Here is a 26,788-nt window from a genome sequence, read left to right as displayed (position 1 = left end):
CGCAATCTGACTACCCCAATTCGCGTCAGTCCCGCAGTCATCAATAACCTATTATAACTCATGACAGATTCTGACAGAAGCATTTACGAGCGCGAGAATATGACTGCATGCTGTAGACGCTCTCACCTTCAGGGTCGACAACGACTCGACTCGACTCGAAGTGGCCTTTACATGTCCCTGGCGGATATGATAGGCGTCTTTCAAAGGACCGCGGGTCCTCGCCTCTTCTTGCAGATACGCTGTAACTAACGAATTGACAAGGAGAATATAGATGAAGACGAACTTTAAAATCTAATGATACGCCGTAAAAATGAGACACAAATAATATTTACTTACTTCGCCTGACTGCGCTATTAGTGGCCCATCACTACAATTGCAATTTGACTAAGTTCTTCCTCCTCATGTCACACCAAGAACCGCCTATGGACCACGATCCGTCTGAGATCGATCCTATATGGACATCAAGCCGTACAGCACGTCAGATATACGCTCTAGGTGAAGTCGAAAAAGTAAGCCGTAACATACACCGCCTGGCACGCCGCACGCTGCTCACAGTCCAGGTTTAGGACATTACCCGTCTCCTATTCCTTGCAGCATCATCCGTCTCCCTGCTCACTCTCCCGCAGACGGATGAGCCCGAGGATAACTACCCTCAAGGAGAAGAGCGCTCAGAGCAATTCGTTCTAGAAGTGAGCGAGTACTTTGAGCGACTAGACGTAAGTCCAATCCTCCGGCGTACTACAAATCTCAACTCAATCTCCACAGTCAATACAAGTCGCCATTCGCTCTTCACTGGCTCACATCCGCCAGTCACGAATTGCCCCATCCGCAATCACAGCCCCCCAACTCGGTTTTGTTCCCCCTTCACTTGGTGTCGGTCTCCCACGAGCTGACGGGACCAGTCGAGGTTTGCAAGAAGAGCGCGTCGACCGAGACGCATGGGTGGGCATCCTTGACGCTCTGACACGCCTCAAAGCAACACAAGAGCACGAACGACTACAGACTTCCTCAAGCCATGCAATGGATACATGAGTCCAAACTAAACCTAAACTACAGTGAGCTACACGTTTTATGCCGAGGCCTTCGAATCCAAGTGTCTATTATAACGCAATCGTAAGTCAAGGTCGTGTTATCGCGTCAAAAGCGAGGATAGCGCGGTGAGAGCCGAAACTTACACGCTCGCCTCCTCAAGTGCTTCCTCGGCATGCAGCAGCTCGACATCTTCCGCAAACTCAGTTTGAGACTTTACCCGCAGCTTCCAAAAGACGCGCACATAAACAGGGCTGGCGATAGATAGAAAAGACGGAAATACGCACAACGAGTTCACGTAGATCTTGTACCGCCTTGCCCAGTCGGTTATCAGAATCCTTGATCATTCTGTGTGACTCTTCCAAGATCCTTCTCTGATCGGCGTATTGTCGTAACATGAGCTTCAGCCTCTCATGAATGTAAAATGACCTTGTCACGCACGGCACTTCTAACATCCCACTGTTCAGCATTATCCGCGATAAGCTTATCAACTTTCCGCTGTTGTTCTTCTGCTTCTTTTGCATACAGAATATGTTCTTTTAACAGCCTGAGAAGTCGTGTTAGCGCTTCGACCATTGAGTCGCTATTCTCACCTTTTCGCCACGCCCGACTTAATGTTCAGCTGGCGGTGAACGGCTGGCTTATTCGACATAATAGTGATTAATAGAAGTGGCAAGATGGTCTTTGCCTTTCAAGCGTCGTGAATTTGAACTATCTTATCGATCCGCTGCATCTGGATCGACCTCATCGATAAGGTCATAGTGGCTCTTCCGCCGCTCCAAGGACCCTTGATTCAAATCCACATGCATGTCCTTAGGATTAAACAATCGATTGAGTGGCAAATAATCGATCGAATCATTCGCAAATGCATGTTGACCGCATAATCTCAGTATCACTCCAGAAATTCTGTTCGGAAGGCGGAAGAGTCGATTCATTGCTTGAGATATAGTATGACAATTCTACAGATGCAGTACAGCACGCGCTCGCCAGTACAAGACAAGTACAACTGATACCTACAAGAGCTTGATGAAGAATCGACAAAGAGAATGCGTGTGGAAATGAAGCGGCAATGAGACATGATATCAAATCGAGTAGTGCAAGTGATGTGCAGCAGACCAGTGGCAGTATGAACCAGAGCGTGAGGATAATCGAAGTGTCAGGAATGTCGACGACCAATGGATCCAGTACCCGCAAGCGAGAGTGGACGGAACGTCAAGAACTGCAACAGTGACCAACTCCAATATCGCCGTATGCTTCCGGCGCTCAAGTCTCCTCAGCGCACGCTGCATTTGACTAGCAAATGAGGTACAGAGATGACGAGCTGCTCAGAAACGTGGAAACGTTGATGTGGAAAATGTAGTCGTTGTTCGTAAACACCCTTCGAAAACAAGACCCTCGCTATGCCAACCCAAGTGGGCGGTAACCGACAATTGCTGCACCACAGACATGCAATGCTGTGGTCACCATGCGTTATCCGCGAGATAGCTGGATGATCTCGCGAACAGGAGAGGAATCATGAAAAGCGGTGATCAGTCGCCCGGATCATGACAAAAGGTGATAATAGGATGATAATAAAACATGCCGAGCGTGCTAGATGCGGTATAATCTTCATAGGACGGAGATGAATGATAACGTAACATTCCAGAAAGGCATAGGATCGTAAGAATGTTGCCAATGATGATGTGCCTGTGTATCGGCGCGCACGAGGCACGTACCACAATGAAGTGGTCGTTCGTCTCAGTGCGAGAAGGATGAATGGGGACGGAAGGGGGAGAACAGAGGATGATGGTGATAACAAGAAGCGCACGCAGAGGCGGCGAAGCATGCACACCACTCGCAGAAGGGTGTGTCCAAGAGCCTCAAGCTGCCCTGCGGTCTTGTGTCAGTATCGTGTCCTCCACACATCATCCGTATCCAGTCGGTATCCGATCTTCATCGTCAAGGTCCATCGATGCATAGCAGTCGACGAACAAGCGGCGCAAGCGCCACTAGGCGATCCTAGAAACCTGTCCAAAATGGAGAGAACGTCACTGACGCTCAAGCACCATCCATGCGACGCAGGAAGACATAACGATGCGTAAGAAGTTCATGAAATAAAAAATGCGTGCTAAGTGTCCATTGTGTATGCGTGAAACCTGTAGTCCAGCGACAGGCATTCCAGTGTCGTGTGTGATCATGCGAATAAACAATGCTGATAATGTAAACCGACGGTGCTTTTCTTTGCGGATTTTCGAGCTTCTCCGTGTCAGCGCAGCAATCAGAAATTTGACTGTGATTGCTGGGATACTGCTGCAACGGCGGCAGCAGCAGCGGCGTGACGTTGCTCGGCGGTGCCAAGCATCAATGCCTCATTGACGCTAGGTACAAGGTCAGCTTGTGTTGCAGTTGCAGCAGTTGAGGATAAGCTTACGAGCGAAGTCGCTGTACTTCGGCCTCAGCCTGTTGGAGTCTCGTCTGGAGCTGCTGAGCGGTCATCTCGAGGTACTTGACGTGAGTCGTAGCGCGGTCTAGGAGCGAGACCTTGCTAGACTTCTGGTTGGAGACCGGAAGAGCATCCTTGAGTCTGCGGTAGCCGTCCCGAAGCTCATCCCGACGCCTCTGCTCTGACTCGATGCGTTGACGACGAATTGTCTCGCGGCGCATGTCAGTGCTAGCGTTAGCAGGGATGGAGGGCTGGAAATCGTCATCTTCGTCATCAGAGTCGTCGTTCCTTGACTTTCTCCGCGTAGCCTTGGTAGCAGAGCGCGTGGTAGGCGCCGCAATTGGGTTGAAGCGGTGCGACCGCGGCACGGCAGCGGAGTAAGGAACAGAGTGGACAGAGGAAGGGGAGTGAGTCCCGCTTCCGCGACTGCGCCTGCCAGAAGTCAGGCCATCTGACGACAGCTCGCCACCACTGAGGGAGTACACAGCGGGAGGCGAGATGCCATTGTCGGGGGGCGTGTAGGGGCGCCCTGGCGAAGCAGTTGTGTATGACGTGCTGGATGAGTAAGAATACTCGCCAATGGAGTTGGTGAGATTCAAGGAGTTGAAATCCAGACGAGGAGACGATGACGAAGGTCCAGGAACTAAAAATAGAACACGGTTAATTATTGTATTCGTGTGATGTATGAGTCATATTATACTAACGGGACATCGTAGAAACACCATAGGGGGACTGAGGGTACTGCAAGTACGGCTCGAGGTTGGCAATCGAGTCATATGCAAAGGGTCCGTCCATGAAGGGGCTACGGGGGTGCTCGAGGAGAGTTGATTCCATGACAAAAGTAGGCTTGGGTAAAGAAAAAAAAAAGTGTGTCGGTGTACGGAAGGCGGGTGCTTGCACTGCAGCTAGGTGGAGATGATCGTCAAAATAAGCTGGCACTGAAATACGCTGGGATCCTGTTACTTTTCGTTAGATTGAACGACCAAAGACAAAAAGGCGCACAAAGAATTGCTGACTTACGTGAGATGCAGAACAAAAGACCCTTGAGCCGACTGCACAATAGGACAACAGAGCGAGTAAGAAAAAAAAAGGTCGGGGAGGAGGAATAGGGAAGGTAGTCGGATTCGAGGATTTGAAGAAGAAGGGAATGGAGGACTTGTTAAGTTTTGATTCCGTCTAAATATCCCTGGCGTAAATTGCTTGGTAGAACTTGATTTAGAATGTAAATCACACGTTACTAAATTTGGAAGTTGTGGTATTCCCGCTATGCCTCGTGTTTGTGCCTTCAACCCTTCATGGCCAAAAATGATTTCGGTATTTCTAGTCCCTGTATTCTTCTCTGTAGAGCGGTTCCTATCTTTTCACAAACGGGGCTTTCATTGACAAGCATCTCTTCCCACTCTTGCCTCCTTAGTTTAGAAATTTTTGCCTCGTTGTCCGGATCCTTTCCTGAGCCAATCCTAATTCAAGGCTAGCCCCCCACTTGCCATCAGATCAATTCCAAATCAGCATCAACCCGCTCAGGCTCTTGCATGTAATTTGTAGCATCCATTTCCCTCCATTGGTCTATTGGTAAATTGTCATTCTCCATTCTTTCACTTCTTGCCCGTTACCCAACCCTTCCCCCCGAGCGTCAGTCAAACTCACCCTAAGCTAACTTTTTTTTTCTCTGATCGTCTAGCCCATTCGCTACCCTATTCACTTATTTCATGTCGCTTCGTCCTTCCTTCGGGTTCCCCCTAGTCCCCCCAGAACTCCAAATCCCGATCGTCTCGTTCTCAACCCTGACGCATTGCATCATTATCTTGCCCGCTGTGCCGCGGATTCGGCCAATATTATTTTCTTGTTAGACCGGTATTATTGTTATCTAGATCCGGCTGGCCAAGGAAGGAGCCTTTCGGTGACCCCAGTAGCCGCCCCTGCTATCAGACGCATCTCTGCTGTTTGTTCCAGTCTGGTCCTCTACTTCGGCTCAATCAACGTTTTTTTCTTGACACGAGGATCACAAACCTCACAACGTTTTCGTTCATCCCCCCGCTACTCGCGCTAACTTTATAAATTGAGATCCATACTATGCTCCGATCAAGCACCGTCTTTCTCGGCAACTATTGGTATAATTTAATATGTCCTGTCACCCAGAGCTAGTATTTCACCTACTTGGCCATACTCAGACTGATCACATGAGCCTCGGAATGCCTGCTGTGCAATTATGATCACCCAGCCGATGTAAACGCACCGCTGAAACTTATTATTCGTTGAAATCTATTATTCTCCCAAGGGCTTAAGGCGTTGCTAAACGCGATGAGCAATGCCGTGATTTCAACCTTCCCTGACAATATCGCGGCGGTAAGTCAGAGAACTTCATTATAACATGACACCACAGAATAATTACCCCTTTCATGTCCATAACGAGGCGCAGTTATTATACTCGAATTATGTTACGCCGTGGGTCCGTGTTTGGTCCGCCGGTCTATGTAATCGAATACCTCATCCATAGCCACGGTGGGTCTGAGCGCGCGTTCTTTTGGGGATAGTCCAAAAAACATGCCATGTCTGGTCACGACAGAGTCCTTTCCGCCAATGAAAGCTCGCATCTGATCATACGAGTGAGTTTGACTTCAAGTGAACTGATGCGTGCATGACTTGAGAAGGGCGGTTGATCAATCACATCAGATGACGTTAGTGAGAAAACGTAATTAGACTTTAAGGAAAAACACGCACCAGAGGCGATGCCCGCTTGACTACACAGCTATCAGCTAGTCCGAGTGTCTCGCACAGACCTATGGGACACGACTAGAGTCGTATGCTGCGGACCATACCGATAGAAGAATTCCGTTATGCGTCATTCATATCCCAGTAGATGCTGAGCCCTGCACAAACCTCTACCGTTGTGGAATGGACGGGTGAGAAACCTTTCCCCTGATCACAGGATCACAGCCACAAAGGTAGGAAGCATGTGGGTGTACATGGATATTCCGGGTGAACGAAAAGACGGCCGGATGAGTCCAACAAGAACAAGCAAAGTTCAATATGACCACTTTGTAGCAGGAAAGAAGCGCAAAACTGGTCACGCAATCCACTGAGAATGCACTGCATCGCTCCATAAGCATCTAGCCTATCCTCGGATCGGAGGATTGTGAGAGGTTTCGCTCGCCGGTGATCTACAAACAGCTTCGCCCGCGTACTACATAGACCCCGCCGCGTATCATGCAAGCAAGAAGCAGGCAAAGTCGAAGCGAAGATAGGTACGACGTAAGCAAAGCGCATCAGCTGCGAGGCCCAGTCGATAAGACTGACTGTCAGCCTATCAGCAGCCTCGTTTTGACTGAACGAAACCCATGTAAGATCGACGGTTAAAATTGTTGATTCTAGTGCACGGAAAAAAGTAAGCGATTAGTTTCATGAGTGGTGACTTATCGTGAGTATCAGACCACAAGTGGTTCTGTTCCATTCTGGAAGCATAGAACAAACAATGGCGATATGAAGTAGTAAGCCCCTAGATCGGACATTTACTATATCGCAGATTGAGCGCAGTCTCGAGGGAGTCGAGTCACAAGTAAGAGCCGCTTCAAAACAGCTCCTCGCTGTGTTCATAGCGAATCAATGAAGTGGTGGAAGAGCAACTGTATTCCGTTTCGCAGGACCTGTGGAGCAAGTGTTCGGTTAGAAAAAACTCAACTGGAAAGAGACTGAAAAGGCAAGTGTGATAGTAAGCGTGTCACGCCTTCTCGTCACACGTGTAACACAGAATCTTGCCTTGCCCCCCGCAATGCCCCCGCGTCACTTTCAGCTCGAGAGATCGCCTTTCCGATTTCAAGCCAGGAATATTTACGAACACGAGGGGATCTGACCTGATCTCCCTAGCAGGAAAGGTGATATCCGCCCTGCGCATGGGTACGTGATGCGGCCTCAATCTTCACCGCTAGCTAGTCACTTAGGTCAACCTAGTCCCCCCATCTCGTTAAAAGCACTCGGTCTCACGCGCACGATCCAATGCCTCGCATGACGGCGTGTTCGAAGCTCTACTTGCTGAACTTTGTAATGAGCGCGCATTTTAAGCTCATCCTGTCACAATAGTCGAAGCAAAGACTCGTTTCAGTGTTCACACAGCTCCTAAATCACTCAATTGTCCGCTGTGCGGCAATTCTTGTGATCCCTCCGGGAAGGCCGTAGGCCCCGGTACACGGACGATGGTCATTGATCTAGTCAGTAGTGCCCAGAGGTTCCTGATCATCTCCTTGTCGATATGGACGACATCTCTTGACTATGAAACGCTTTGCACGGATCAGGATGTCTTTCGTCACCCTTTCACGTCTATGAAAAAACACCCGTTCTCTCTGCGATGGAACTGCCAATGGCACTTCTTCGCTATCCAAGATTCATCTCCGCTGAACTTATCGAGAGTGGCGGCCCATTCTGGAAGGAGCTAGCACCTACTATTTTGGTAGTGCTTCTTCCATCGGCGATGAATGTCTAGATTTATGGTTCGGGACCGGTAAAGCTCGACGTTTGGCGTTGAGGACTGCATTTCGTCAGGTACATTCTGCGGGCAGAGGCCTAGCCCTCATAGGATGTTTTGGTAACAACTTTACTTGCCCTCCGCGCACCACTAATACTACCCGCTGTCTAGTTTCTGAGACGTGGAGCCATTGCTTAAAATCATATCCGCATCAGTGGAGAAGAGCTCCACCTCTATGCTAAGAATATGAACCCAGAGTGCCCAATTCTGACTATACCTTATCCGAGGACTCAAGAGTCTAATTGACATGGATGTCAGAGCCCGGAGCCCCGGCTCCCCGGGGATCATCTTCTTTTCTGTGCAGCCAATCGTGAGTCACTAGAAGTAAGCGAAGCCAGAGGGCATCTTGCTTATTTCCCGCCGTATATGCTGTCGTTGTAGCTCGTCTGGGCTGAGTGGGTCAAAATCCGAGGGTTGCAGCGAGGCATTTCGCTACCGGTGTCCCGACGACCGTGCACTACATGATTGTCTGGACGTCGAACGATCAAGTATGAGATCGGTCGATCACACATGCTACTTGGTTTTGCCCTTGGTCAAGGTCTAGCCTTCGTACAGGAATGAGGACAATAGAATGATATAGAAACCAGAAAAGCGCGAGGTGTTGAACAAACTACTGTACTGACTACAGATGATAGATCATATCTTCGGGGGCTGTTCCACAACTTCCTTCGGTAGGCACCTTTGTATCCAGCCCTCTCCTAGAGAGGGCACCCGCGGCAACAACAGCTTTCATCAAGAAAGCCAATCCGTCTGCCTCAACTGAAGAGACAGCCGACCATCCGGTCGAAATGTGCTTCAGCGAGTGGGTAATATAATTTGGTGAACTCTTTCCGTCGGTTCCCGTTGAGTGAGTTCGTGCAGTATTCGTCAAGAATGAGTTCGTTCAGTCGTGGGGGGTTTCGTAGCCTGCGGTCGTAGCAAACCGCACCTATAGCGTATAACGGTGGATGTACGCGTCACGTGATAGATGATGGATGGATGAATAGATGTTTAGATGCAGTCGTGAGAAGAGAATACATGTTAGTGATAGAATGGGATGAGTGGGCCCGCATACTTGGCGGTTTGAGGTTTAGCTTCGACGGTCCACTTGGGACTGGGACGTTACGAGGTGATGTGGGGCGAGCCAATATCTCAAGCGCCTATCGATCAACGAGACGAAGCACGATTGGAGTAATCAAGCGCTTCCTCGGATCAACAGGGCGAGAATTCGGATCGATCCTGCGACATCAAGTTGTGTGGGAGGTCAAACGAAGGGCGAATTGACGATAAGACAGCGCATAGCGCCGAACACGTCCCCAGCGCCTATGGCTCGACCTGCAACGTCCAAAGCTAGATACCTCTCAACAACTCCCACCGCTGAGCCGCAAAACATGAATAAGAAATACAGGATGTGCAGTGAAATAAGATGCGGAAAATGAAAATGGATGAAAGCAGCGTCCGTTGGAAATGGTGTGAGCCACAGCACCTCAGTAATCTGAGGCAGCAGGACTGCGCGAATCCTCTCGCGGAGGTAGTTGACCTTGAACATGAGCGAGAGAATGAGCGGGCATCCCAGGTTCAGGAGGAGGTGACAAGGGTCGAGCATCGACACCATGAATATTGCCAGGCGAGGGGGAGTTGCTAGTGCCAAGCGAGATTTTCTCGTTGACTGCACGAAGGCGCTGTACCTCCTGTTCCAACAAAAGGAGACGAGCCTGCATCTCCTGTGTCTGCTTGTCCAGTAAGATGATGTGATTCGTTGCTGAACGCCACATCGTCAACCATCTATTGTGGAAGAGATTATGATTGATCGTCTTACCTCGTTCGAGTAGCGACACCTTGCTACTCTTCTGGTTAGAAACTGGTAAAACGTCCTTCAATTTGGCATAGCCATCGCGTAATTCGTCTCTGCGCCTTTGCTCAGCCTCAATTCGCTGTCTGCGTGTTGCCTCCTTTCTGGTGTGAGCCAGGTTTTCTACGTATGTAGCGCCCATGTTGTCTTCGTCGTCTGAGTCGTTTAAGGAACGAGCACGGCCACGTCGCCCGGAAGAGCTAGTGGTAGGGGAAGGGGTGGGGTTGTAACGAAGAGATTGGCGATGAACTAAACTAGGTCCTCGTGATGACGACGGGGATCCTGTCCCGCTGCTGTTTCTCGAATGGTGGTGGTAAAGGCCGTCCGCTGATGTGTCAGATCCTGAAATGGGTGGGGACAAAGGATCGTACATGTGAGGGGAGGGCGGAGGGGGTGAGCCAGCAGGCAGATTCATTGACACATGTTGTGGCGATGAGGTATACACGGGTGGCGGATATTGATGCGTTTGATGCGTGGGCATGAGGCTAAGATTATGGAACTGCAGGCCTTGATGCAGGTCTGGCGCGGATAGATGGCCTACAAAGAATTGAACATGAGTACATTATCAGATCAACATGTGTTTTAGGTGAGTTAATGGCCTCGAGGAAAAGGTACCCACGAGGATGATGTGGGTTAGGATGCTGCACGACAGGAAAAGACTGCTGGTGCTGCATCGCGTGGTGGTTATACGCAAGGCTGTACGATGATTCTTGCTCGGCTGGGTAGAATCCATAAGGACTTGCATGTCCGAGATTTTGGTTGTGATCATCGGTTATGTGCTGCTGGTGCTGGTGTTGGTGCTGATCCATTGGGCTGCAGTGAAAGTCGTGGATGGGTCGTGGTGTTAAAATGAATCCTGGAGCGCGTAAGGAATATATCGTGAACTAAATGGCAAAAAAAAAGGCTTCAAAAAAATGAAATTGAAAGAAGAAAAGATGAAGCAAAGAATCAAGTAACAATGGTCACCCCCAAAGTCTCCAGACGGGCGTTCTTCAAACCAAACCGTTCACAATATTTACAAGGGCGCTTATTCTTCCCTCTTTATTTGTCTACCTCTAGCAACAATACACTATAGAAAAAAAAATCGTTCAGGTCGTCTCCTCAACCAAACAACCTTCTCTTGTGCTCCCCATTGTACCTGGACTTCACCTAAACACCACTCGGCTTAATCCAAGCCGGCGGGACCGTTAGGTATTTTTACCCATTCTCTGATGCCTCGAGGCTGCCGTGTGTGCGTATATGTTCTACCACTGGCACGATCTAAAGATGAACGTGCTGCACCCAACTACGATTGCACATCAGCTGAGACCACTATGAACTTCTACGATGTTGAAGAACGAATTTCAGAATGTTTTTTTGATTCATCAACTCTTCGGATGACTCGATTGAATGGAAGAAAAAAAAACTACGGCTGCCGAGCCTCCGATCGTTCCTATCGATAGAGAGCAGTCGATAATGAATTGATAGACACTCCAAAGGTGCAACTTCCGCCGACATTTCATTTCCGGTCGTATGGAGTTATATGGTCGTGGACTGGGTCACCTGCTAAACACATCAAGGTTCTGACGGTTCTTTAGCGTCAACGAGGAGTTGTCAGCCTTCCAGATTCTACGTCGGAATCATGTCGGATGTCAAATACTCCAAAAAATTGGAACGGAGATGTTCGGCTCACTAGAGGTCAAAATGCGCCAACTTGATCGATAAAGTCTGAAGCCAGTCAAGTGACGAATTGTTTTCTACCTCATGATTATTGCGGATGCTTACCATAATATCGGTAGTAAACAATTGCAAATGGGGAACTGAATGACTATTCTCCCGTATCTGAAGGGCAGCCATGGGAAATCACTGTCTTAAGAATACGATTACCTGGAAGCTCTATGTCACCATATCTGAAGCTCGATTGATAGTTTCTTCCACTACTCTGCGCACGTTCCGCGATGGGGATGGTTAGACTTCGTAGTTGAATCGCGTGGTTTTTGCAAGTTCGAGCACCGTAACGGATGATATGCTGAATGTCCATTGCATATCGCACCCGCCTCGCCCCGAGCGAAGTGTGTTTTGAATTCGATGCGGGCTTTCTTGTATACGTGGATTGATATCCTATCGCCAAGAACGTGGCCCACTACCAAACCATTAGGACCCTATTTAGGCGTACTCTTGGCCCGGCGTAGCAGAACCAAGTAAATGTACGCTTCGCTGTTCCAACCGGGCATCCCGCGGTCAAGAGCGTCCGAGAGCATCAGCACCAACGAAATGAGAACCTTAATACCACCGGTCAAGTCCACGGGGAAACGAATCTCCCTTCCAGAAGAGTAGTCAAATGTAAAGTGGTTAGGGACGCCGATGACTCAGGGGCCAGGGATGAGGTGGCGGCGGCGGAAGATTATTGCATAGAAGCAATGACAACTCCATACGCAGTTCTTTTCCTATGTTAGCGTGGGCGTACGCGACACAAACATACGGATGGCTGTGAACGTGAGATTTGTGATCTGAAAGACGTCCCGACCATTCTCATCTGTCACAATTCAGTAGAACGGGTATGAAAAATTCTACCGCGGCTGCCATGTACGTCATCTGTCTCCGAAACAGCGTCGTTTACTGGTGCGTCGGCATTACCAATGTCGTGCGACATTGAAGATGGGGCGTAAGTTGTGGGCGCGTGCTGTTCACTGTGACCACATCAGTTTCAACGATAATTAAACTCACAAATGACCGTTGCTAATTGATGCTGACACGCGAAATGATCTGTGTTTGAATAGATTATTATTAGCATGTAGTCCACAATTGAGCTCGGGGAAGGTAAGTGAGAGCCTCTCTTAGGTATTTCAAGAAATGGGGGGGAATTCAGGTACGACTGGGAGGGGACAAAAGATATCCTGGTTGCCGTGCGGCCTCAATTCTTAGATGTTATTGTAGTCGTCGAGCACGGCGAGCCGCGACACGGACAAAGATACGTCTAGGAGTAGAAATCGTTTCCCACAGTTGTTGAGGGAAAGTTTGAAGCAAGCTTGAAAGTGCCTCACAAGTCTTAAGGTACGACTTAACCTTTATCTCCAGCGAGGTGATACTGGCGACGGCGACGGCCACGACGACGACGAGCGGTTATTTCATGATTTTCCCAGAATAGGCGCCCCAATGTTCGTTCATATGTTTGACTTCACATGTATGGTCGCCTTGCTGACCCTGTGTACCATGATGCATGCAGACCATTTCATTTTATCACCTAGGCTACTGCTTCTAACACCGCTCAGTGTGGAGCTCCAGCACTATTTCGCTTTACTCGCTTTTGTTGAGTTGCCAACAGGTGTATCCAGTTTATTCTACTCCGTGTCATGTCAAAAGTCACGCCCACAGAACGGGATTCCCGTGTCTCAGGAAGCCCATCTAGTATTCAGCCGGGATGGGCCCCGCCTCGTTCACCTTTACCCCCGCATCGTCTTGCAAAGATAGCTAATGCCCTTGGAGTCTCTATGCCTTCTCCTGCTACGCCTAATTCGTCTACTCCATACTTGTCTCCTTCCTTCTCCGGCGGATCCCCCTCCGCAAGTAATGCTGATCTACCCTGGCGTGTCACGACCCCGTCTATTGCATCTACTCATAATATCGGATCTTTTGCGTCTTCATCTCAGTCCAAGTTCCTGCTTCATGTCATTCCACCTCTTCACCTCCTTCACGACTTCGATGCATCTGACCCCTCGGAGCATGCGCTTCCTCCTTCTACTGCGTCAGGATATCACACGCAGTTTCGACGCGGTACTCTCGTAGCTCTACAGCCTTCGTTGCAAGCGCAACTTATTGCCATTGCTAAAGAATATGCTTTACCTAGCACAATTGGCCTCATCCTTTACCTTATCACAATTTCCCCGCAGAGCCGTCAGAGTAGTCCGATGCCTTTTGCGACCCCTGCTTCGGGAAATGAGGATGCAGAAGAACCAGGTCCCCGTCTCTCCGAAGAAATCTGGAAACATATTTGGGGCCGAGTTCTAAAAACTGAGCGCGACGAAGCTCTCGTACTTTCACGGGGACCAACCCCCAGTCCTTACTGGTCTAGGTCTAGGGTTAGATTCCTCGGGCCATTCCAACTTACGCCCCCTGCTCACCCCCTTGCGGACGGAAACGCCGCAACCGCAACCTCTCGCATATCCAATTACTCCTTCGTCCACCGCTTCTTCAGTGTCCGATATTCGATCTCACTCTAAATCTGCAGCTCTATCGTCGTCATCAATTACACCCTCCGAACCAGATACCCCTGATACCTCACGTTCAGTCCGATCACGAAATAACTGGGATTGACCTGCCAGGTCTTAATTCAGCTTCTATTATACCTATACTCGCGAAAGTGGAGTTCGATATTGACCGACGGAGAGCAGTGTGGTACGAGCCATGGCTGCGTGGTCGTCGAATGACGCATGCTAAACGTGCCGAGAGTCGTCAAAGTAATCGAGCACGCTCTCAATCACGTGCGGAAGGAGATGGAGATGGGAAGCGTATGCCGTTCGACCTAAGACTAGTGGAGAGGATGCAGAATGCAAGTTCTGTACTCAGCTTTACTGCGTCACAGTCTTCGAGGGAGGAAGGCGGCACTGGCGGGTATACTCCTCTGTCAGATTCCACGGACGAAGCAGTTGGAGAGGACGCTGCAACACATGTGACTGATGTCTGTCATCATGACCCGCTGGTAGACGAGGACACGGCAACACGTGTAACTGATGTCTCTCATCACGATCCTCTGGTAGACGAGGACACGTCAACATATGTGACTGATGTCTCTCATCACGATCCTCTAGTAGACGAGGACACGGCAACACATGTGACTGACGTCTCTCACCGCGATCCTCTGGTAGACGTCTTCGGCACCGATGCAGACGCCTGGGCTGACATGCGCGCTGAATCGCCGGAAAATCAGCGCGAGGTCAATCCCAATGTAGTCGAGCTTGCGTTGGATGCATCCGCACTTACTGCTTTATCTGAACATGAAGTATCGGGAGATGAGGTGGATGATGCGGAAGAGGTTTTGGACATCATGCGCAGGATGTCAAAGCCCCCATTGACCCTGTCGATACCACCCTTACCAGGCTCGCAGCAAATATCATCGACACCCTCCTCACCGAAGTCGCAGCAGATATCATTGCCCACCACGACAAATGCTAAGAAGTCGGTCCCCCCTCCTTTAGTCTTTGCTCCTAAGGAAGCAAGTAATGACCTCCTGCTGCATATTGGACCGAGCCCAATGCTATCATCTTCCAGTGGGCGTGACAGCACGAGTCTGCCTTGTGCGACTCCAAGAGGAATGCCGATTACGGATGAAACGGGTAACGATGATGGACTCTCCCTGGCCATGGAGCAAGAATATATGCGATCACGGAGTCCTACCGAAGAAAAGCGCGGTGGCGCGGTTTTTGAGGACCTCAATCTTGGTTTAGATCTTGGAGATGAAGACGAAGAGGTGCGTTTCCGCTATCAGTCCCATGCGTCCTGACTGGAATCTGTTCGTAGTACGACGAAAATGATCCGAACGATCGACGTAGAAGCCAGTATCTCATGAGAGCCAAACTTGATGAGATTGAGCGGGTATGCCAGTAATGTACATGCTCATCTCGTGATTCTAACATCTAGGAAACTAGACTTTAGCACAATTTTCTCCGAGACAGCTGAAAACCGACGACTTAGACGACGAAGATATCACGATAACCCATGCCCGATCTAAGTCACTCCTCGCACTTCATGCGGGAGTAATTCCGAAATTATCAACTGACCATATTCGCGACATCCCGGCGAGAGGGTGAGTCCAATCACAGCTCTCATTAAATTTTTTCGGCTCAAGCAAGCCCCAGAAACTCCAATATTAATGGGCGCGTCGATGCAAGCGAGAAATCGTGGCCTGCTGTCTCCTACTCATTTATCGCTAACAAGGTATCGCAATCCCCAAGCTTGCAATCACATCGGCCTGCCGATCTCCCTCCGTCACCACCTCGGCTCGCTGTCAATGGTGTGTCGACGGGTGCCCCAAAATCGTTCGCTCCACCCTCGCGATCAGCCTCACCCAATTCTTTCTCCACAGAGACCAAGATCCGCAAACGAGATTTGGAGTCGTCCATTTACCCGCCACCCTTGCTCCCTTCATTTGGAAGGCAATCGGACATGTCGTCTGACTCCCCCATACCGTTGTCTCCTGATCCCTTTGGGCGGTACCCCTCTTATCCCGAGTCAGAGTCACAATCTACCCCAACATATTGGGATCCTGCAACCGGACAATTCACTAGTATTCCTGCTGAATCTAGACCATCTGTGGATGAGGGCTCTGTTGCTTCCACAACACCCTCCAGTCGGTTCTCTGCTGACTCAGCGAGTTTTTCAATGGATGCTGCAGTAAACACTGCAAAAACTTCTCCTCTTGTCAGCGTCAAGACCTTCAAGAAACTTTGGCGTAGAAGCAAGTCCACGTCCGTTTCACAACCTCCCACGCCAAGTGCTGGACGGACTTCGTTCCAGGTATCCGCGCCGCCAGTTCTCCCGTTGCATGATCAAACCGGGCCGCCTCCACCGCCGCAAAGAGTATTACCACCTGTGCCTGCGACGGCTATGTCACGACCATCATTAACACGTACACCGTCTCCGACAACTCCTTCGTCAGAGAAGACAAGCGTTCGTAAATCCATTCTCAAGACCTGGAAATCGGTATCAGGTGCCACTGCATCTTCTAGTACTCCTTCAGAACCGAAACGGGATACTGAAAGACCTGTGTCTAACGAGACTATAAAGCCTCGAAGACCGAGCATCTTGGACGCTGGGGTACCGCCAACCCCGAAACTCGCTGAACATTACCTGCATTCCAATCACGCCCGAACGGGCAGTGGTAGTGGTATTTTTGAGCGAAGGAAGTCTGCTGGACGTTCTAAGATGGGACCTTCATCGAACTTTTCGACGTCATCTCAAGATGTTGCCTTCTCAAGGACATCATCGTCTATGCAACCTCCATCTCCTGCTCGCTCCCTGCAGTCTGCTACTTCTCGCTATTCCCAAGTAGATGGTAGTTTTGAAACGGCACAGTACGAGTTAATAACCCCGCCCAGAGTATACCCAAACTTGTCTTATCCCTATCAGACACTTGATCAAGATTAGCCTTCGTTCTTGACAGATAGGGTCACAGTTACTGTGATCGATTGATCGTCAGTCGTTGCTTGGTTCTTATTCGCTTTCGAGTCAACGTCGCATCCTTACATTACAAACATATTGTTGCTTTGCTTCATTATCATATTTTATTGCTTTCGTTGCATCATAAACTTCACTGGGGCAGAATCAAGAACTTGGCAGTCTGACATAGGTACATGCTAAGCATAGCTCTAGGGAGGTATCTACACGATCAAGAACTTCAATGAAATGCAAGCAACCACAATGCTTGTGAAGAGCAGTAGAAGCTGAAACACCGCAGACATAGACCAACGGTCATCCAGTCTGAGGATGTTTTCTCGTCTGTCATCATCATTCACAAAGACCCTGTAGCGATGGTTGACCATGCTCCATTCAATGCTGCCCCTAATCCAATCTACCAGACCATCTGCGAATGCTGCAACTTGCTTATCTCCTCCTTCGTCACCAAAGCTTGGGAGCGCATCTCTGCAGGCGTTGAAACGATCCAAGGCAACCTGAAATAGCTTGCCTGCGTGATCAAATCTGTCTTGAAGATCGAGATGCTGAGTAGTCGGGTCCTTCTGAATAACGGTAATGATATTATTCAGAGCTCCGTTATCGCCACGTTCCTTTTTAAACGAATAAATGTCCTGAAGCAATCATTAAATCGGTTAGCATCAGCAACGCGTCGAGATATCTGGGGAGACAAACATTGGCGAGGTACACCATATCGAGGGCACTATTCTCCATGTCTGCCACAACAGGATGTTGCAGGACATGCTCTGGCAAATATAGCCGACGAGTAGACCGTATCAAAACAAAGCAAGGCCGAGTACCGACGGTCTCTCTTCGCATGATCATGTACGAAGCGATGCAGCGGGTCGCTGCGATGTCCTTTGATGCTTCACGATCGAGCGCTTCTTGTATGGTATTCTTTGCGAATTCAGCATTAGACTGTATGAATTCGGGCCAGTGGTATGGATCTACAGCATCTTTCAAGCGTGCTACCATTTGTCCTGGAACAGTTCGTCAGAACGGTATAAACATAGAGTTGTCAAGCTACTTAGACATGAGTTTGATGAACGGGTGACGGTGTCCCTTGCCAGCTTGAGGGTCTTTGAGGACATCCACCCACAGTTCAGAAATCTTCTGAGCCACTTCGCTCGAACATCGATCGCTGTATCATGCAGTCAGCACAGAGTCAAGACACCAGTGACATCCTGCAGCTCACGTGAGTTCTTCAAGCATAAACGACATTGTCATGTAATCGAGGATTGCTCTTAATTCTTTGGAGCTGGCCTCAGGCCACGCAAGTGCCGCAAGTAGAGGCATCTCTGCATTGGCAACTCCCTTCGCAAGTCTAGTCAGTACACCCTTGCGTCTGTACGATAGCGAAACTTACTTTTGAGACAAAATAGCCAATAGTATCTCTGACCCATTGTTCGTAACCGTCCTTTGCTTTTTTGAAGCCAGGACTGATGGCAGGTCCTGTCCTCTTAGGACATACAGAGAGCATGTCTGGAAGTTGGTAGACTCCGGAGGGCATTTTCGGATGTGTTTAGAGAATGTCTCCGAGTCATCTTGAACCATCATCTTTATACTCAAGCTTCTGGTGACAAGATATCCTTTTATCAGGCCCTCCGACTGGGGAGGATTGAAGTGCAACCAGACCACTGAAGGAGATGCGAGGTACAGAGCAACTATGTTGAATCAAGGTGAAACATTGTTGGTTGCCTACCGATATAGAGCCAATATTGGCATTCCCGCCCACCGATGGTGTACTGCAGTTACGATCTGTGTGGCGAATGAAGCGTAAACACCAAAACACACCACATGCACCAGCTAGCCCACATGAACGGATGGTGGAAGTAACGGAAATGCTAGCCGCTCAGTCGGACCCAACTGCCAATCTTGTATCGTTGTGTTTTCGTGTACGAGCCACTTCGGGATACCCACTGGAAGGTCTTATTCGTGAGTACTCTGTTTGATGGGGGAAAACTTACGTTCAAGTAGATCATGCATGGCCGTTTAGAACAGTCACAAACAACTTAAAACGTGTTTCAAGTATGCCAACGATGGCCGAGGATCTTTGTATGTACCCTGATGTGAGTACTCGCTGTGGTCGCTAGGTGAAGTCTGTATTAAGAAGTATAACTCAACAACATACCGGAGAATTCTGATATCTCTCAAAAACTACAAGGCTAGCAGTAAGCATTAAATATCAAATCAGTACGTGGAAGCCTTTGCCTGCGATGACACAAGCATGCGTGGGCCAATACATAGAACTTTGCAAGCCTCGCGGAAACAAGAACGATCTCCGAAACATTCCAATTTTAAACACGAACCTGACCTTCAGTTACGCATAGCACCACAAGAATGAAGATGTGTCAGCCTTTCCCGTATTGTAGGATCAGGCATCAGCTGTCGGCATCTAAACGATCCCGAAGCTGCCATGCGCTGGCATAATCAAGAAGGAACTGTCGTCCTTCTTTTACGGTCTGGTTGGAGGAGACTAATTGTAATGCGAACAGCCCATCGGCAATATTAATGTTCAGCATGGATACGGTCCAGGCGGAGCTTACTACCTAAGCGACGGATGCACTTGAACCAGCAGACGCAACGAGGGAGGCCGCCTATGTAATGTTTGCCATTTTCATAGGCACTCAGTCAGAGCCAGCTGACAACCTCGTATCTGTAAATGAGATCTGGGGTATACACACTCTCTAATTTTCGTGCCCATTGGAAGGTCTTGTTTGCGATAGGCTCCCCATCGAGAACACGATAGTCATTCCTTCGTCCTAGTTCGTGAATAAGTACTCTGAGACTGTTTGACGGAACAAGGCTTACGTCCAAATATACCGTCACTCGATATGCATGGCCCCTTGGAACAGTCGTCGCTAAACAAGTTAAAAGCCTGTGTTTCAACTTTCGGCCATCGGCTAGGCGGCATACTTGAAAGTAGCGCATCACAAGTATGTCAATTAGTCGATGGTTGTGGATCCCTGTATGCACCCTGATGATTGGGCGCTCGCAAGTCGCTGTGGCCGCTAGTGAAGTATGCATTAGTGATCCAAGAAGTATATCACTGGCCCAAGAATCATGATATCGTTCAAGACAAGAAGTTGTCAAGAAAAGAACAGTCTTGGTTCGAGAAGTTTTTAAACACGAACCTAACTGAAGTTCTCCGCCTTCACGCATAGCACCGCAAGAATAAGATAGTCGCTGGTGTGACTTGAAAAAGAAGGAATTACTATCTTCCTTCTTTCAAGTTCTGGCTTGGGGAGACTAGGCGTGTAAGCGCTTGAGCCTTTCATGTATTATGCAGAAAATACACAAACGACCCAAGCGCTCACACGCCTACTGAAAGATCTCGAAACCGCCACTCGCTGGCGAATGCACCAGCATAAGTCATCCAAACATCGTCGTGAGATTCAATTCGAACTAGAGTACGGGTATGCTCAATACTAAACTTGACCATCAATTTGACGGTCAAAAATCATGTTCTGTCGAGTCCTTCCCAATAGCAGACGTGCTTGACGATCCCGCAGACACGGTCTGGATTATCGAATCGATATAGTTGGCGCCACTCCTGTATTATGAAGATAAAGGTCGACAACATATGGAAGCGAGTTGGGAAAGGACGAACCACTTTTGATGGGTGAGGACGTCGCAGCCTATTTCTTTCTCTTTGCGTTGTACGAGTTCTACGTATGCGAGCATACCGTCATCTTTGAACCGTGCAGCGAGCTCAGCTGGGTGGACATCGGTAAACGACAAGTCTTAATATCCAAGAGGAAACGCACCAGTAGCAGCTGCATTGCTGTGCAGCCCAGCCAGGGAGACTAGTTGGAAAACAAACCTAGGTTCGTGGATAAGCTAGTCTCCTTTGCAGTAAAATGCTCATATCGTACCCTTCCTTTGCAAGATTCCATATGAAGTCCTTGAGATTTGCATCTGCTCAAGCCGGTCGCGCGCTCAGCCGAAGAACGCTACTATTCGGGAGTGACCTACCGCTGAAGCCTGCCTTCCCCCAGTTAAAGCTGGGGCTCAAGTTGTACACAAACCATTTGCCGGGGTACTTCTCCCTTATCTTTCTCGCAAAACTCCTGGCCTCCTCCAAGTCTGGCGTCCCTGTCTCTAGCCACAACAGGTCTGCATACGGCGCATACGCAAGGGCACGGTCAACAGCTGCCTGAATGCCACCAGTAGTTCGATAGAAACCTTCAGGAGTGCGAGGGACTGCAAAAAATGAGTGAAGACCTCAAAGTGTTGACAGTCGTACTCACAGTCCCAGTCCCAGTAAACATCATGGCCAACAACCTCCCGAGCAATTTGACGTGCATCGAAGTTCGATTTACCGACCACTGATTTCTTGTACTGCTCAAACAGGCCTTGTGGGTTTGAAACACTGCTAGACAATAACACTCGTTCAACAGCTATGTCGCATACTCAATGTGGTTGAACAGAAGATGCGAGTGAAGGCGTGCCTTGATCGAAAGTGAGCAACTCGTTCATGGAATCCCATTCTTCCTCGATTCTGGCTGCATCTGTACTGCTTGTAGCTCGGGCGAGAACTTCACTGAGAGGCTTTCCTTGAGTCGTAGTACCGAGGATATATCTAAGGTGGCGTATTTCAGACTAATATCAAGCACCAAATTAAGACTCACGGGTGATCGATAGGGTCAATGCTAGTGGAAAGAAGTTTACCGCTTTGAGCATCAGTGCGAGCAATGAGTAACATCGGAGAAAGAAGCATGTCAAGCTGAAAACGAGCGGCTACGAGGCGGGAGATATGGGTGCTCGGGGGTACAAGGACCTTCCCTGCAAGGTGACCACATTTCTTTCCGCCGTGAAGTTGATCCTCGAGATGCACGGCTGAGGCACCTGACTCAGCAAATAGTTTGGTGAGTTTCATGACAGCAGATGTGCCTCCATGGCTAAGATATTGTGAGTTGAATATGAATATCAAGTAAGTGGGGTCCTTACCCAGTATCACCGTCGGCAATTATGGGTCGTAAGTAGTCGATGTACGGAATGTCTGGACGTTGTTGAAGCAATGCGGACATACGTTCATCGTAATGTTTTCGGTCATGAAGTTGCTGTGCACGGAATAGACGGTGAACTTGGTTTGGTACAGTTGTATAAGGGTAATCTCTGGGACAGGTAGATGAGAAAAGGTTGATTATGGATATGATCCAGTAGGTGATTACCCGAAATCAGGACCAACTTCGTTATTTCCAGTAGTTAAGAGAGAGCTTGCGGCCCAACCAGAGACGTAAACGACTTGTTGATGGCTTGCCATTTGGGTCATTTGAACTGGGTCAATAGCACCGAGGGTATGTATAGGTTGGTTATTAGCCGCTGCCTCAGTGAACAAGGCAAATAGCTTGTTAGAAACCAATGTAGATGGAAGGGGAAGAACGGGGGCGGAACCCTGCTTTAGTGCTACATCATGAGCGGTATAGGGACGGGTAATAGACGCGAAGCGATTCGAGGAAAAGAAAGCAGAAAGGTCCTGAACGCGAGCACGGAAAGTAGCGCTTTGCTCTGCTAACGATGGCGGGTGGAGTGGTAGTGAAGGAACGGCCGAGCTCGACATTGAACGTGTCGTACTCCAGAGTCTAAGTACTTTGCCTGTCGATGGAATCATTGCAAAGGATGGTGTGCCGTGAGAGCATTCGTTGAACACACCTGAAGTACTTAGTACTGTGAGAAGCCGAAGAGGCTTGTGATACATATCACTCCCGGGAATCTGCAACTGACATGTAATATGCAAAATGTTCAAAACACCTCAATACGCTGCTTGAATCACCTCGAAAAAATTCAGGTGCATGTAGGCTACTTAGAGATGATGTACTGTCCAAGTGGAATAAAAATTTCTTCAGTAGTTGCAGCTGCGAGAGACGGAATAGTGGTGATTTGCAACCTTGTATAATCATAAATGATCCAGATCCATAGATCCTAGAGATATTCAAAAAGGAGCATATCAAACACCTTGTCAGGGTGTCAGAACACAATTTTGATAGAGGTCATTCTCTTATTTTAAGATGCTATAGACAGAGGATTGACGAGTGTATCGTATGAAAGCGTGACAGCAGATAGGAGAGTGTGTAAGAAATTCAATCTCCTCTTGTATGACATCGGGGGCTCTGGTAATGCAGGCCGTCAGCTGTACGAGTCAGGACTCTATCAACAGTACCATTATAATCACGATAATCAGTATATGAGCCACGATCCTCAATGGTATTCATTTTCAAAGCTTCGCACAACATCGAGATTCGACGCGCAACGTCGACAGAGCTCAGAGTCTTCGGAGAGTGAAAGTTGGCGGTGCCGCTACTGTGCCGATGTGTGACACGACGTGACCATGTTTTACCAGTCAGACCTTGAATTTTCTCGGCCTTTATCCGACACTCCACCACAAAATCCTTAAAATCGGGTTCATATAGAGCAGCTACGAATCTATAATGGTGCAAATCCGTAGAAGGAAATATGATGTGGTTGAGGAGTTACAAAAAATGTTGCAGAACTCCAGGAGTGATAGCCTAGTAACTGTGGCCAGAGAGGATAAACTGGTCCCGGCTCGGTTTAGCTTAGCTCCGAAAACCCGACAACGGGAGATGGTCACGTTCCGTTCAATTCAACACCGTTCGGCTAAAATCGGTGCCTGGGATTCTCAAGTCTAATTCACTGAGTTCGGTCCTGACGCGCTGACGGGACAAGCATACACTAGGAGTGTCATAATTAAATTTTTGGGATTTACCGGTTGCAAACTACTTGCTTCTTTGCTTCTTGGTTCCTCTCCTGACATCGATATCCTGTCGTTTCTACCTCCTCGCCGCCGCCCACTTTCACACCTGCCGCCCATCATTGTGCCAGCAGACAGCCTGATGATGGCCCGGTATTACCTCGCAACATTCAGTGGCAAGGCTCTGTCGGTATGGAAAAAATGGCACGGCACAACCGTTAAACTAGACTCGTTACTCGGCTAAGCACTTGCTCGGCTAGGCACCCGTTAGGCGGCCCTGCCACGACGCATGTTGAATTCAACAGTCGAGACAGGGTTTTGATCACTTACGCATCGACGAGCTAGACTACATGCCTAGGCACACTGTCAGTCGGCTTCTCTCCTTCTACTCGCTTTATGCACTATCCAGTGACTACAGTCGGTCAAATCCGTATTTGACCAGAGCGCTCTTTTCATGATAGGCTGTACCACTAATGGTGATAGTGGTATTTTAATAAAATCGTATTCTTTGATTCCTCACTTGCTACTACCCTTGAATACACAGAACAATTACCGTGAAGCTCCTTGCCCTGTACCCTGTACCCTGTCAAACCCTATCGGACGTTATCGCAAATTCCTTCACCTTCCAACATCCTTCGATTGCCTCCGACCTCCGTTCCTCACAGATCCACACTGCCGTGGTTGGTTTGGTTAAACAGAGAGAGAGAAGCTGGAGACAAGGCCAGAGAAAAGGGCCTCAAGCGCCAAAACCTAGATTGAGGTTAGGGTTATATATTAGGGTTACCAATGGGGATCCAGGTTTGAGGGTCAGCGCAACTGAAGTTATTCTCGGATATCTCTTCTGTGAAAGAACTTCTATCACCTTACTAGACAACTGACTCACCAGAACAGAAGCTGTTTCCCTCCCAGAATGACTGATGACTCGCCGTGCCAATCTAGAAAAGTTGGTCTAAAAGCGTCCCAAAAGTGCTTTTGTGCCTTTCTCTATGTAGGCTGAGTCCTCCGAGTTGGTGGTCGTCAGGCTTCCTCCAATCAAAGGTTCACATGGACCATCATGATAGAGACAATGTGATAGAGAAGCCATCATAGGTAGTTGATGATCAGTGTCTTCGAATCCCTTTCGCCCGAAGTATGTCGCGGGTGATTCCTCCTTACTCTCCCTCTGACTGGCACATTAAGTGTCGAGTCAAAACACCGTCGGGTGGGAACTTCGCATGCACTGTCTTGTGACGCATGCGTGGCGGCTTCTGCGATGTCCGTCTCGAAGAAGGAGATATGATGCTTTCGTTGTATAATTGTTTTCTGTCTATACAAACCACCTCGTGTCCCTTCCTCGAGGCTTTATATCCGCATACTGAACGCCGCATTTGAAGGGCGATTGTTCCCCTGGGTTTATATTCAGCCGTTCTCACTCGATTCATCGCCCATGGAGTCCCCCACCCCTTGCTTGCGAGTCACTCGACTAGCACTCATCCACGCTGTCCTCGCATACATTTCACCTGAATTCAACGTGATGTCATGTCTCCCTCTCGCATTGCCCACCGAGATCCGCCTTCGTATTCTTACCTATCTGCATCTCACGCTTTCGGCCTCCTTGATGGAATCGCTCAGCCGCAGCCTACAGAACGCCCTCGACGACATTTGTGATAGTTGCAGAGCCTACAATCTCCAGGTCTACGGTGAAAACATGTCAGAGTGGCCTGAAATCAGGGTCACTGGGGGTTGCTGGTGTGCTAAAATTGGCGTGCACCTGCGGCCAGAGATCGCTCGTGATCGGTGTAATTCCGACGTATGCGTCGATGCCAAAATCCGCTCTCCAATGGCTGACTCCGATCCGCCGCCCTACTTCACTTTTCACCTCCGTCACATTGCCGTAACCTATCTATCGACAACCTCACCCTCTCCTTATATGCGTGAAATAGAGGGGGTGGTAACGTCGCATGCAGGTGCCAGGGAGATTGACGCCTTAGTCTCGAGGGTGCTGCGGCAGTTTCATTGCTACATCCCTCCCTCAAAAACCAGGGCATGGAATCTGGAAGACGAGCTTTGCATCATTCCGGTCTCTGAAGGTCGGTCTAACGACCGCTCTGAGGATGAGATATTATGCACGCTGCAGCTCAGCTTGGAGGTTGACCGGCACCGCGATTTCTCATCACGTTCAAATCTTCATCCGAGGAACATGAAGTTCTCACTCCCCTTAATATCCCATTCCTCTGGTAAGGGCACCACTTCGTTCCTGTTTTCTAGGATGCTGATTAATGTCTAGATTCAGATTCGAATGCCGCTTCTAGATACATCTCGCTCTTATGCGGTGTGGGCCTGGCCTGCGTGCTATTCAGTATCAGTTATGGCAGTCTGGCTGCCTGGTCGTATTGACCTCCGCACACTCGCATATTCCATTTCCGCGCATACTTCCACATCCGGCCTCTCCAGGAACGTAATACCATTTTCTGCTTTGGAGATCATATTCTTGCAACTCCCAGAAGACCGTCCTCCTCCGTCTTTACCGCGATCGACTCGATGCGATGTATTCATTAGATTCGTTGCAGTACATTAACACATATGATCATCCACTCTCTGTACGCTATATGGACCGTAGTTAACATGCATGCCCTTACCTGTACTTGTGATAGACAATAGATTTGCCTAGTCACAGTAGCGTTGGCGGGGCGTCTTTCCTCGTCTATTGCCCTGTAGTCGAGAAAAGTTTTAACGTCTGAAAAACACCTGTCAACTGTGATAACCCCGAATAGGTACTCCTGTAATCGATCACCTTTCTATTGGGGTCGATTGTTGCAGACAGTCGCCCTATTGCCAGACGTATTAATACGTGCCGGCGGCTTATAGATCTATAGTATATTGTTTAGATAACCCCTAACTTGCGCCACCATGATGGCTATACCAAGTCCGAAGTCTGACGATAACGAGACCGTCCTCCCCGCGTACGGCATAATTTCTACGTCTGCAGATTAATATTCCAATATGCTTCCAATGCGCACGTTCATCTGCACCGTCCTTTTTATGGATCAAGCCGACGACACCTATCCCCGTTCTATCTCGCGTCCGTGATATCGTCTGCGCTCCCGATTCCACTTCCTATGACACCCA

The 26,788-nt window shown here is 48.9% G+C and overlaps 9 protein-coding genes across 9 annotated transcripts; 3 read left to right on the top strand and 6 right to left on the bottom strand.

Moving 5' to 3' along the window:
• The first annotated feature begins 132 nt into the window (after nt 1-132).
• EDB91DRAFT_252083 (uncharacterized protein) lies at nt 133-1,132 on the top strand. The gene is made up of 3 exons (XM_041326601.1): nt 133-509; nt 567-716; nt 766-1,132. The coding sequence occupies exons 1-3, from the start codon at nt 402-404 to the stop codon at nt 1,030-1,032; spliced, it is 525 nt and encodes a 174-aa protein (XP_041183491.1). The 5' UTR covers nt 133-401; the 3' UTR covers nt 1,033-1,132.
• Nucleotides 999-1,920, bottom strand: EDB91DRAFT_252093 (tubulin binding cofactor A-domain-containing protein). The gene is made up of 4 exons (XM_041326602.1): nt 1,623-1,920; nt 1,471-1,576; nt 1,317-1,403; nt 999-1,255 (listed from the first exon to the last, which is right to left on the bottom strand). Exons 1-4 carry the CDS (start codon nt 1,679-1,681, stop codon nt 1,172-1,174), a joined length of 336 nt encoding a protein of 111 aa, XP_041183490.1. The 5' UTR covers nt 1,682-1,920; the 3' UTR covers nt 999-1,171.
• Nucleotides 1,921-3,286: 1,366 nt separating this feature from the next.
• Nucleotides 3,287-4,383, bottom strand: EDB91DRAFT_1213909 (uncharacterized protein; the record flags this gene model as incomplete). The annotated part of the gene is made up of 3 exons (XM_041320788.1): nt 4,156-4,383; nt 3,440-4,094; nt 3,287-3,386 (listed from the first exon to the last, which is right to left on the bottom strand). The coding sequence occupies exons 1-3, from the start codon at nt 4,283-4,285 to the stop codon at nt 3,287-3,289; spliced, it is 885 nt and encodes a 294-aa protein (XP_041183489.1). The 5' UTR covers nt 4,286-4,383.
• Nucleotides 4,384-6,146: 1,763 nt separating this feature from the next.
• EDB91DRAFT_251982 (uncharacterized protein) lies at nt 6,147-6,899 on the bottom strand. The gene is made up of 3 exons (XM_041326600.1): nt 6,883-6,899; nt 6,332-6,819; nt 6,147-6,257 (listed from the first exon to the last, which is right to left on the bottom strand). Exon 2 carries the CDS (start codon nt 6,716-6,718, stop codon nt 6,383-6,385), a length of 336 nt encoding a protein of 111 aa, XP_041183488.1. The 5' UTR covers nt 6,719-6,819; nt 6,883-6,899; the 3' UTR covers nt 6,147-6,257; nt 6,332-6,382.
• Nucleotides 6,900-9,334: 2,435 nt separating this feature from the next.
• Nucleotides 9,335-10,804, bottom strand: EDB91DRAFT_251965 (uncharacterized protein). Its single transcript, XM_041326599.1, has 3 exons — nt 10,421-10,804; nt 9,769-10,338; nt 9,335-9,711 (listed from the first exon to the last, which is right to left on the bottom strand). Exons 1-3 carry the CDS (start codon nt 10,608-10,610, stop codon nt 9,437-9,439), a joined length of 1,035 nt encoding a protein of 344 aa, XP_041183487.1. The 5' UTR covers nt 10,611-10,804; the 3' UTR covers nt 9,335-9,436.
• A 2,029-nt stretch (nt 10,805-12,833) lies between these two features.
• On the top strand, nt 12,834-17,079 carry EDB91DRAFT_1095537 (uncharacterized protein). The gene is made up of 7 exons (XM_041316942.1): nt 12,834-12,938; nt 13,007-13,781; nt 13,807-14,062; nt 14,103-15,247; nt 15,298-15,372; nt 15,426-15,583; nt 15,636-17,079. Exons 2-7 carry the CDS (start codon nt 13,134-13,136, stop codon nt 16,921-16,923), a joined length of 3,570 nt encoding a protein of 1,189 aa, XP_041183486.1. The 5' UTR covers nt 12,834-12,938; nt 13,007-13,133; the 3' UTR covers nt 16,924-17,079.
• A 77-nt stretch (nt 17,080-17,156) lies between these two features.
• EDB91DRAFT_1242019 (isoprenoid synthase domain-containing protein) lies at nt 17,157-18,478 on the bottom strand (the record flags this gene model as incomplete). The annotated part of the gene is made up of 5 exons (XM_041322145.1): nt 17,157-17,582; nt 17,644-17,948; nt 18,024-18,109; nt 18,164-18,282; nt 18,335-18,478. 5 exons carry the CDS (start codon nt 18,476-18,478, stop codon nt 17,157-17,159), a joined length of 1,080 nt encoding a protein of 359 aa, XP_041183485.1.
• A 1,775-nt stretch (nt 18,479-20,253) lies between these two features.
• EDB91DRAFT_1095525 (isocitrate lyase and phosphorylmutase) lies at nt 20,254-22,787 on the bottom strand. Its single transcript, XM_041316941.1, has 11 exons — nt 22,745-22,787; nt 22,143-22,690; nt 21,919-22,086; nt 21,600-21,869; nt 21,420-21,550; nt 21,219-21,368; nt 20,944-21,171; nt 20,844-20,886; nt 20,736-20,791; nt 20,579-20,684; nt 20,254-20,521 (listed from the first exon to the last, which is right to left on the bottom strand). The coding sequence occupies exons 1-11, from the start codon at nt 22,763-22,765 to the stop codon at nt 20,422-20,424; spliced, it is 1,821 nt and encodes a 606-aa protein (XP_041183484.1). The 5' UTR covers nt 22,766-22,787; the 3' UTR covers nt 20,254-20,421.
• Nucleotides 22,788-24,740: 1,953 nt separating this feature from the next.
• EDB91DRAFT_251693 (uncharacterized protein) lies at nt 24,741-26,545 on the top strand. Its single transcript, XM_041326598.1, has 2 exons — nt 24,741-25,896; nt 25,947-26,545. The coding sequence occupies exons 1-2, from the start codon at nt 25,107-25,109 to the stop codon at nt 26,054-26,056; spliced, it is 900 nt and encodes a 299-aa protein (XP_041183483.1). The 5' UTR covers nt 24,741-25,106; the 3' UTR covers nt 26,057-26,545.
• The last annotated feature ends 243 nt before the right edge of the window (nt 26,546-26,788 follow it).

The sequence above is a fragment of the Suillus paluster genome, assembly GCF_016628075.1.
Source record: "Suillus paluster strain FC165 chromosome Unknown EDB91scaffold_2, whole genome shotgun sequence".
Taxonomy (NCBI): Eukaryota; Fungi; Basidiomycota; class Agaricomycetes; order Boletales; family Suillaceae; genus Suillus; species Suillus paluster.
The sequence above is the reverse complement of the archived record's forward strand: the minus strand, read 5'-3'. Positions and strand labels throughout refer to the sequence as shown.

Coding starts and splice junctions, on each gene's coding strand:
- EDB91DRAFT_252083 (XM_041326601.1), top strand. CDS start 402: ATGTCACACCAAGAACCGCCTATGGACCACGATCCGTCTGAGATCGAT. Junction 510..566: donor CTCTAGGTGAAGTCGAAAAA/GTAAGCCGTAAC, acceptor GTCCAGGTTTAG/GACATTACCCGTCTCCTATT. Junction 717..765: donor AGTACTTTGAGCGACTAGAC/GTAAGTCCAATC, acceptor CAATCTCCACAG/TCAATACAAGTCGCCATTCG.
- EDB91DRAFT_252093 (XM_041326602.1), bottom strand. CDS start 1,681: ATGTCGAATAAGCCAGCCGTTCACCGCCAGCTGAACATTAAGTCGGGC. Junction 1,577..1,622: donor AAGTCGGGCGTGGCGAAAAG/GTGAGAATAGCG, acceptor ACGACTTCTCAG/GCTGTTAAAAGAACATATTC. Junction 1,256..1,316: donor AAGATCTACGTGAACTCGTT/GTGCGTATTTCC, acceptor GTCTTTTGGAAG/CTGCGGGTAAAGTCTCAAAC.
- EDB91DRAFT_251982 (XM_041326600.1), bottom strand. CDS start 6,718: ATGCGCTTTGCTTACGTCGTACCTATCTTCGCTTCGACTTTGCCTGCT.
- EDB91DRAFT_251965 (XM_041326599.1), bottom strand. CDS start 10,610: ATGGATCAGCACCAACACCAGCACCAGCAGCACATAACCGATGATCAC. Junction 10,339..10,420: donor TCCTAACCCACATCATCCTC/GTGGGTACCTTT, acceptor AATTCTTTGTAG/GCCATCTATCCGCGCCAGAC. Junction 9,712..9,768: donor GGTGTCGCTACTCGAACGAG/GTAAGACGATCA, acceptor TGTGGCGTTCAG/CAACGAATCACATCATCTTA.
- EDB91DRAFT_1095537 (XM_041316942.1), top strand. CDS start 13,134: ATGTCAAAAGTCACGCCCACAGAACGGGATTCCCGTGTCTCAGGAAGC. Junction 13,782..13,806: donor GGAAACATATTTGGGGCCGA/GTTCTAAAAACT, acceptor AGCGCGACGAAG/CTCTCGTACTTTCACGGGGA. Junction 14,063..14,102: donor AGATACCCCTGATACCTCAC/GTTCAGTCCGAT, acceptor TTGACCTGCCAG/GTCTTAATTCAGCTTCTATT.
- EDB91DRAFT_1095525 (XM_041316941.1), bottom strand. CDS start 22,765: ATGCACCTGAATTTTTTCGAG. Junction 21,870..21,918: donor ATTGCCGACGGTGATACTGG/GTAAGGACCCCA, acceptor ACAATATCTTAG/CCATGGAGGCACATCTGCTG. Junction 20,685..20,735: donor CAGCAATGCAGCTGCTACTG/GTGCGTTTCCTC, acceptor ATGTCCACCCAG/CTGAGCTCGCTGCACGGTTC.
- EDB91DRAFT_251693 (XM_041326598.1), top strand. CDS start 25,107: ATGGAGTCCCCCACCCCTTGCTTGCGAGTCACTCGACTAGCACTCATC. Junction 25,897..25,946: donor CTTAATATCCCATTCCTCTG/GTAAGGGCACCA, acceptor ATTAATGTCTAG/ATTCAGATTCGAATGCCGCT.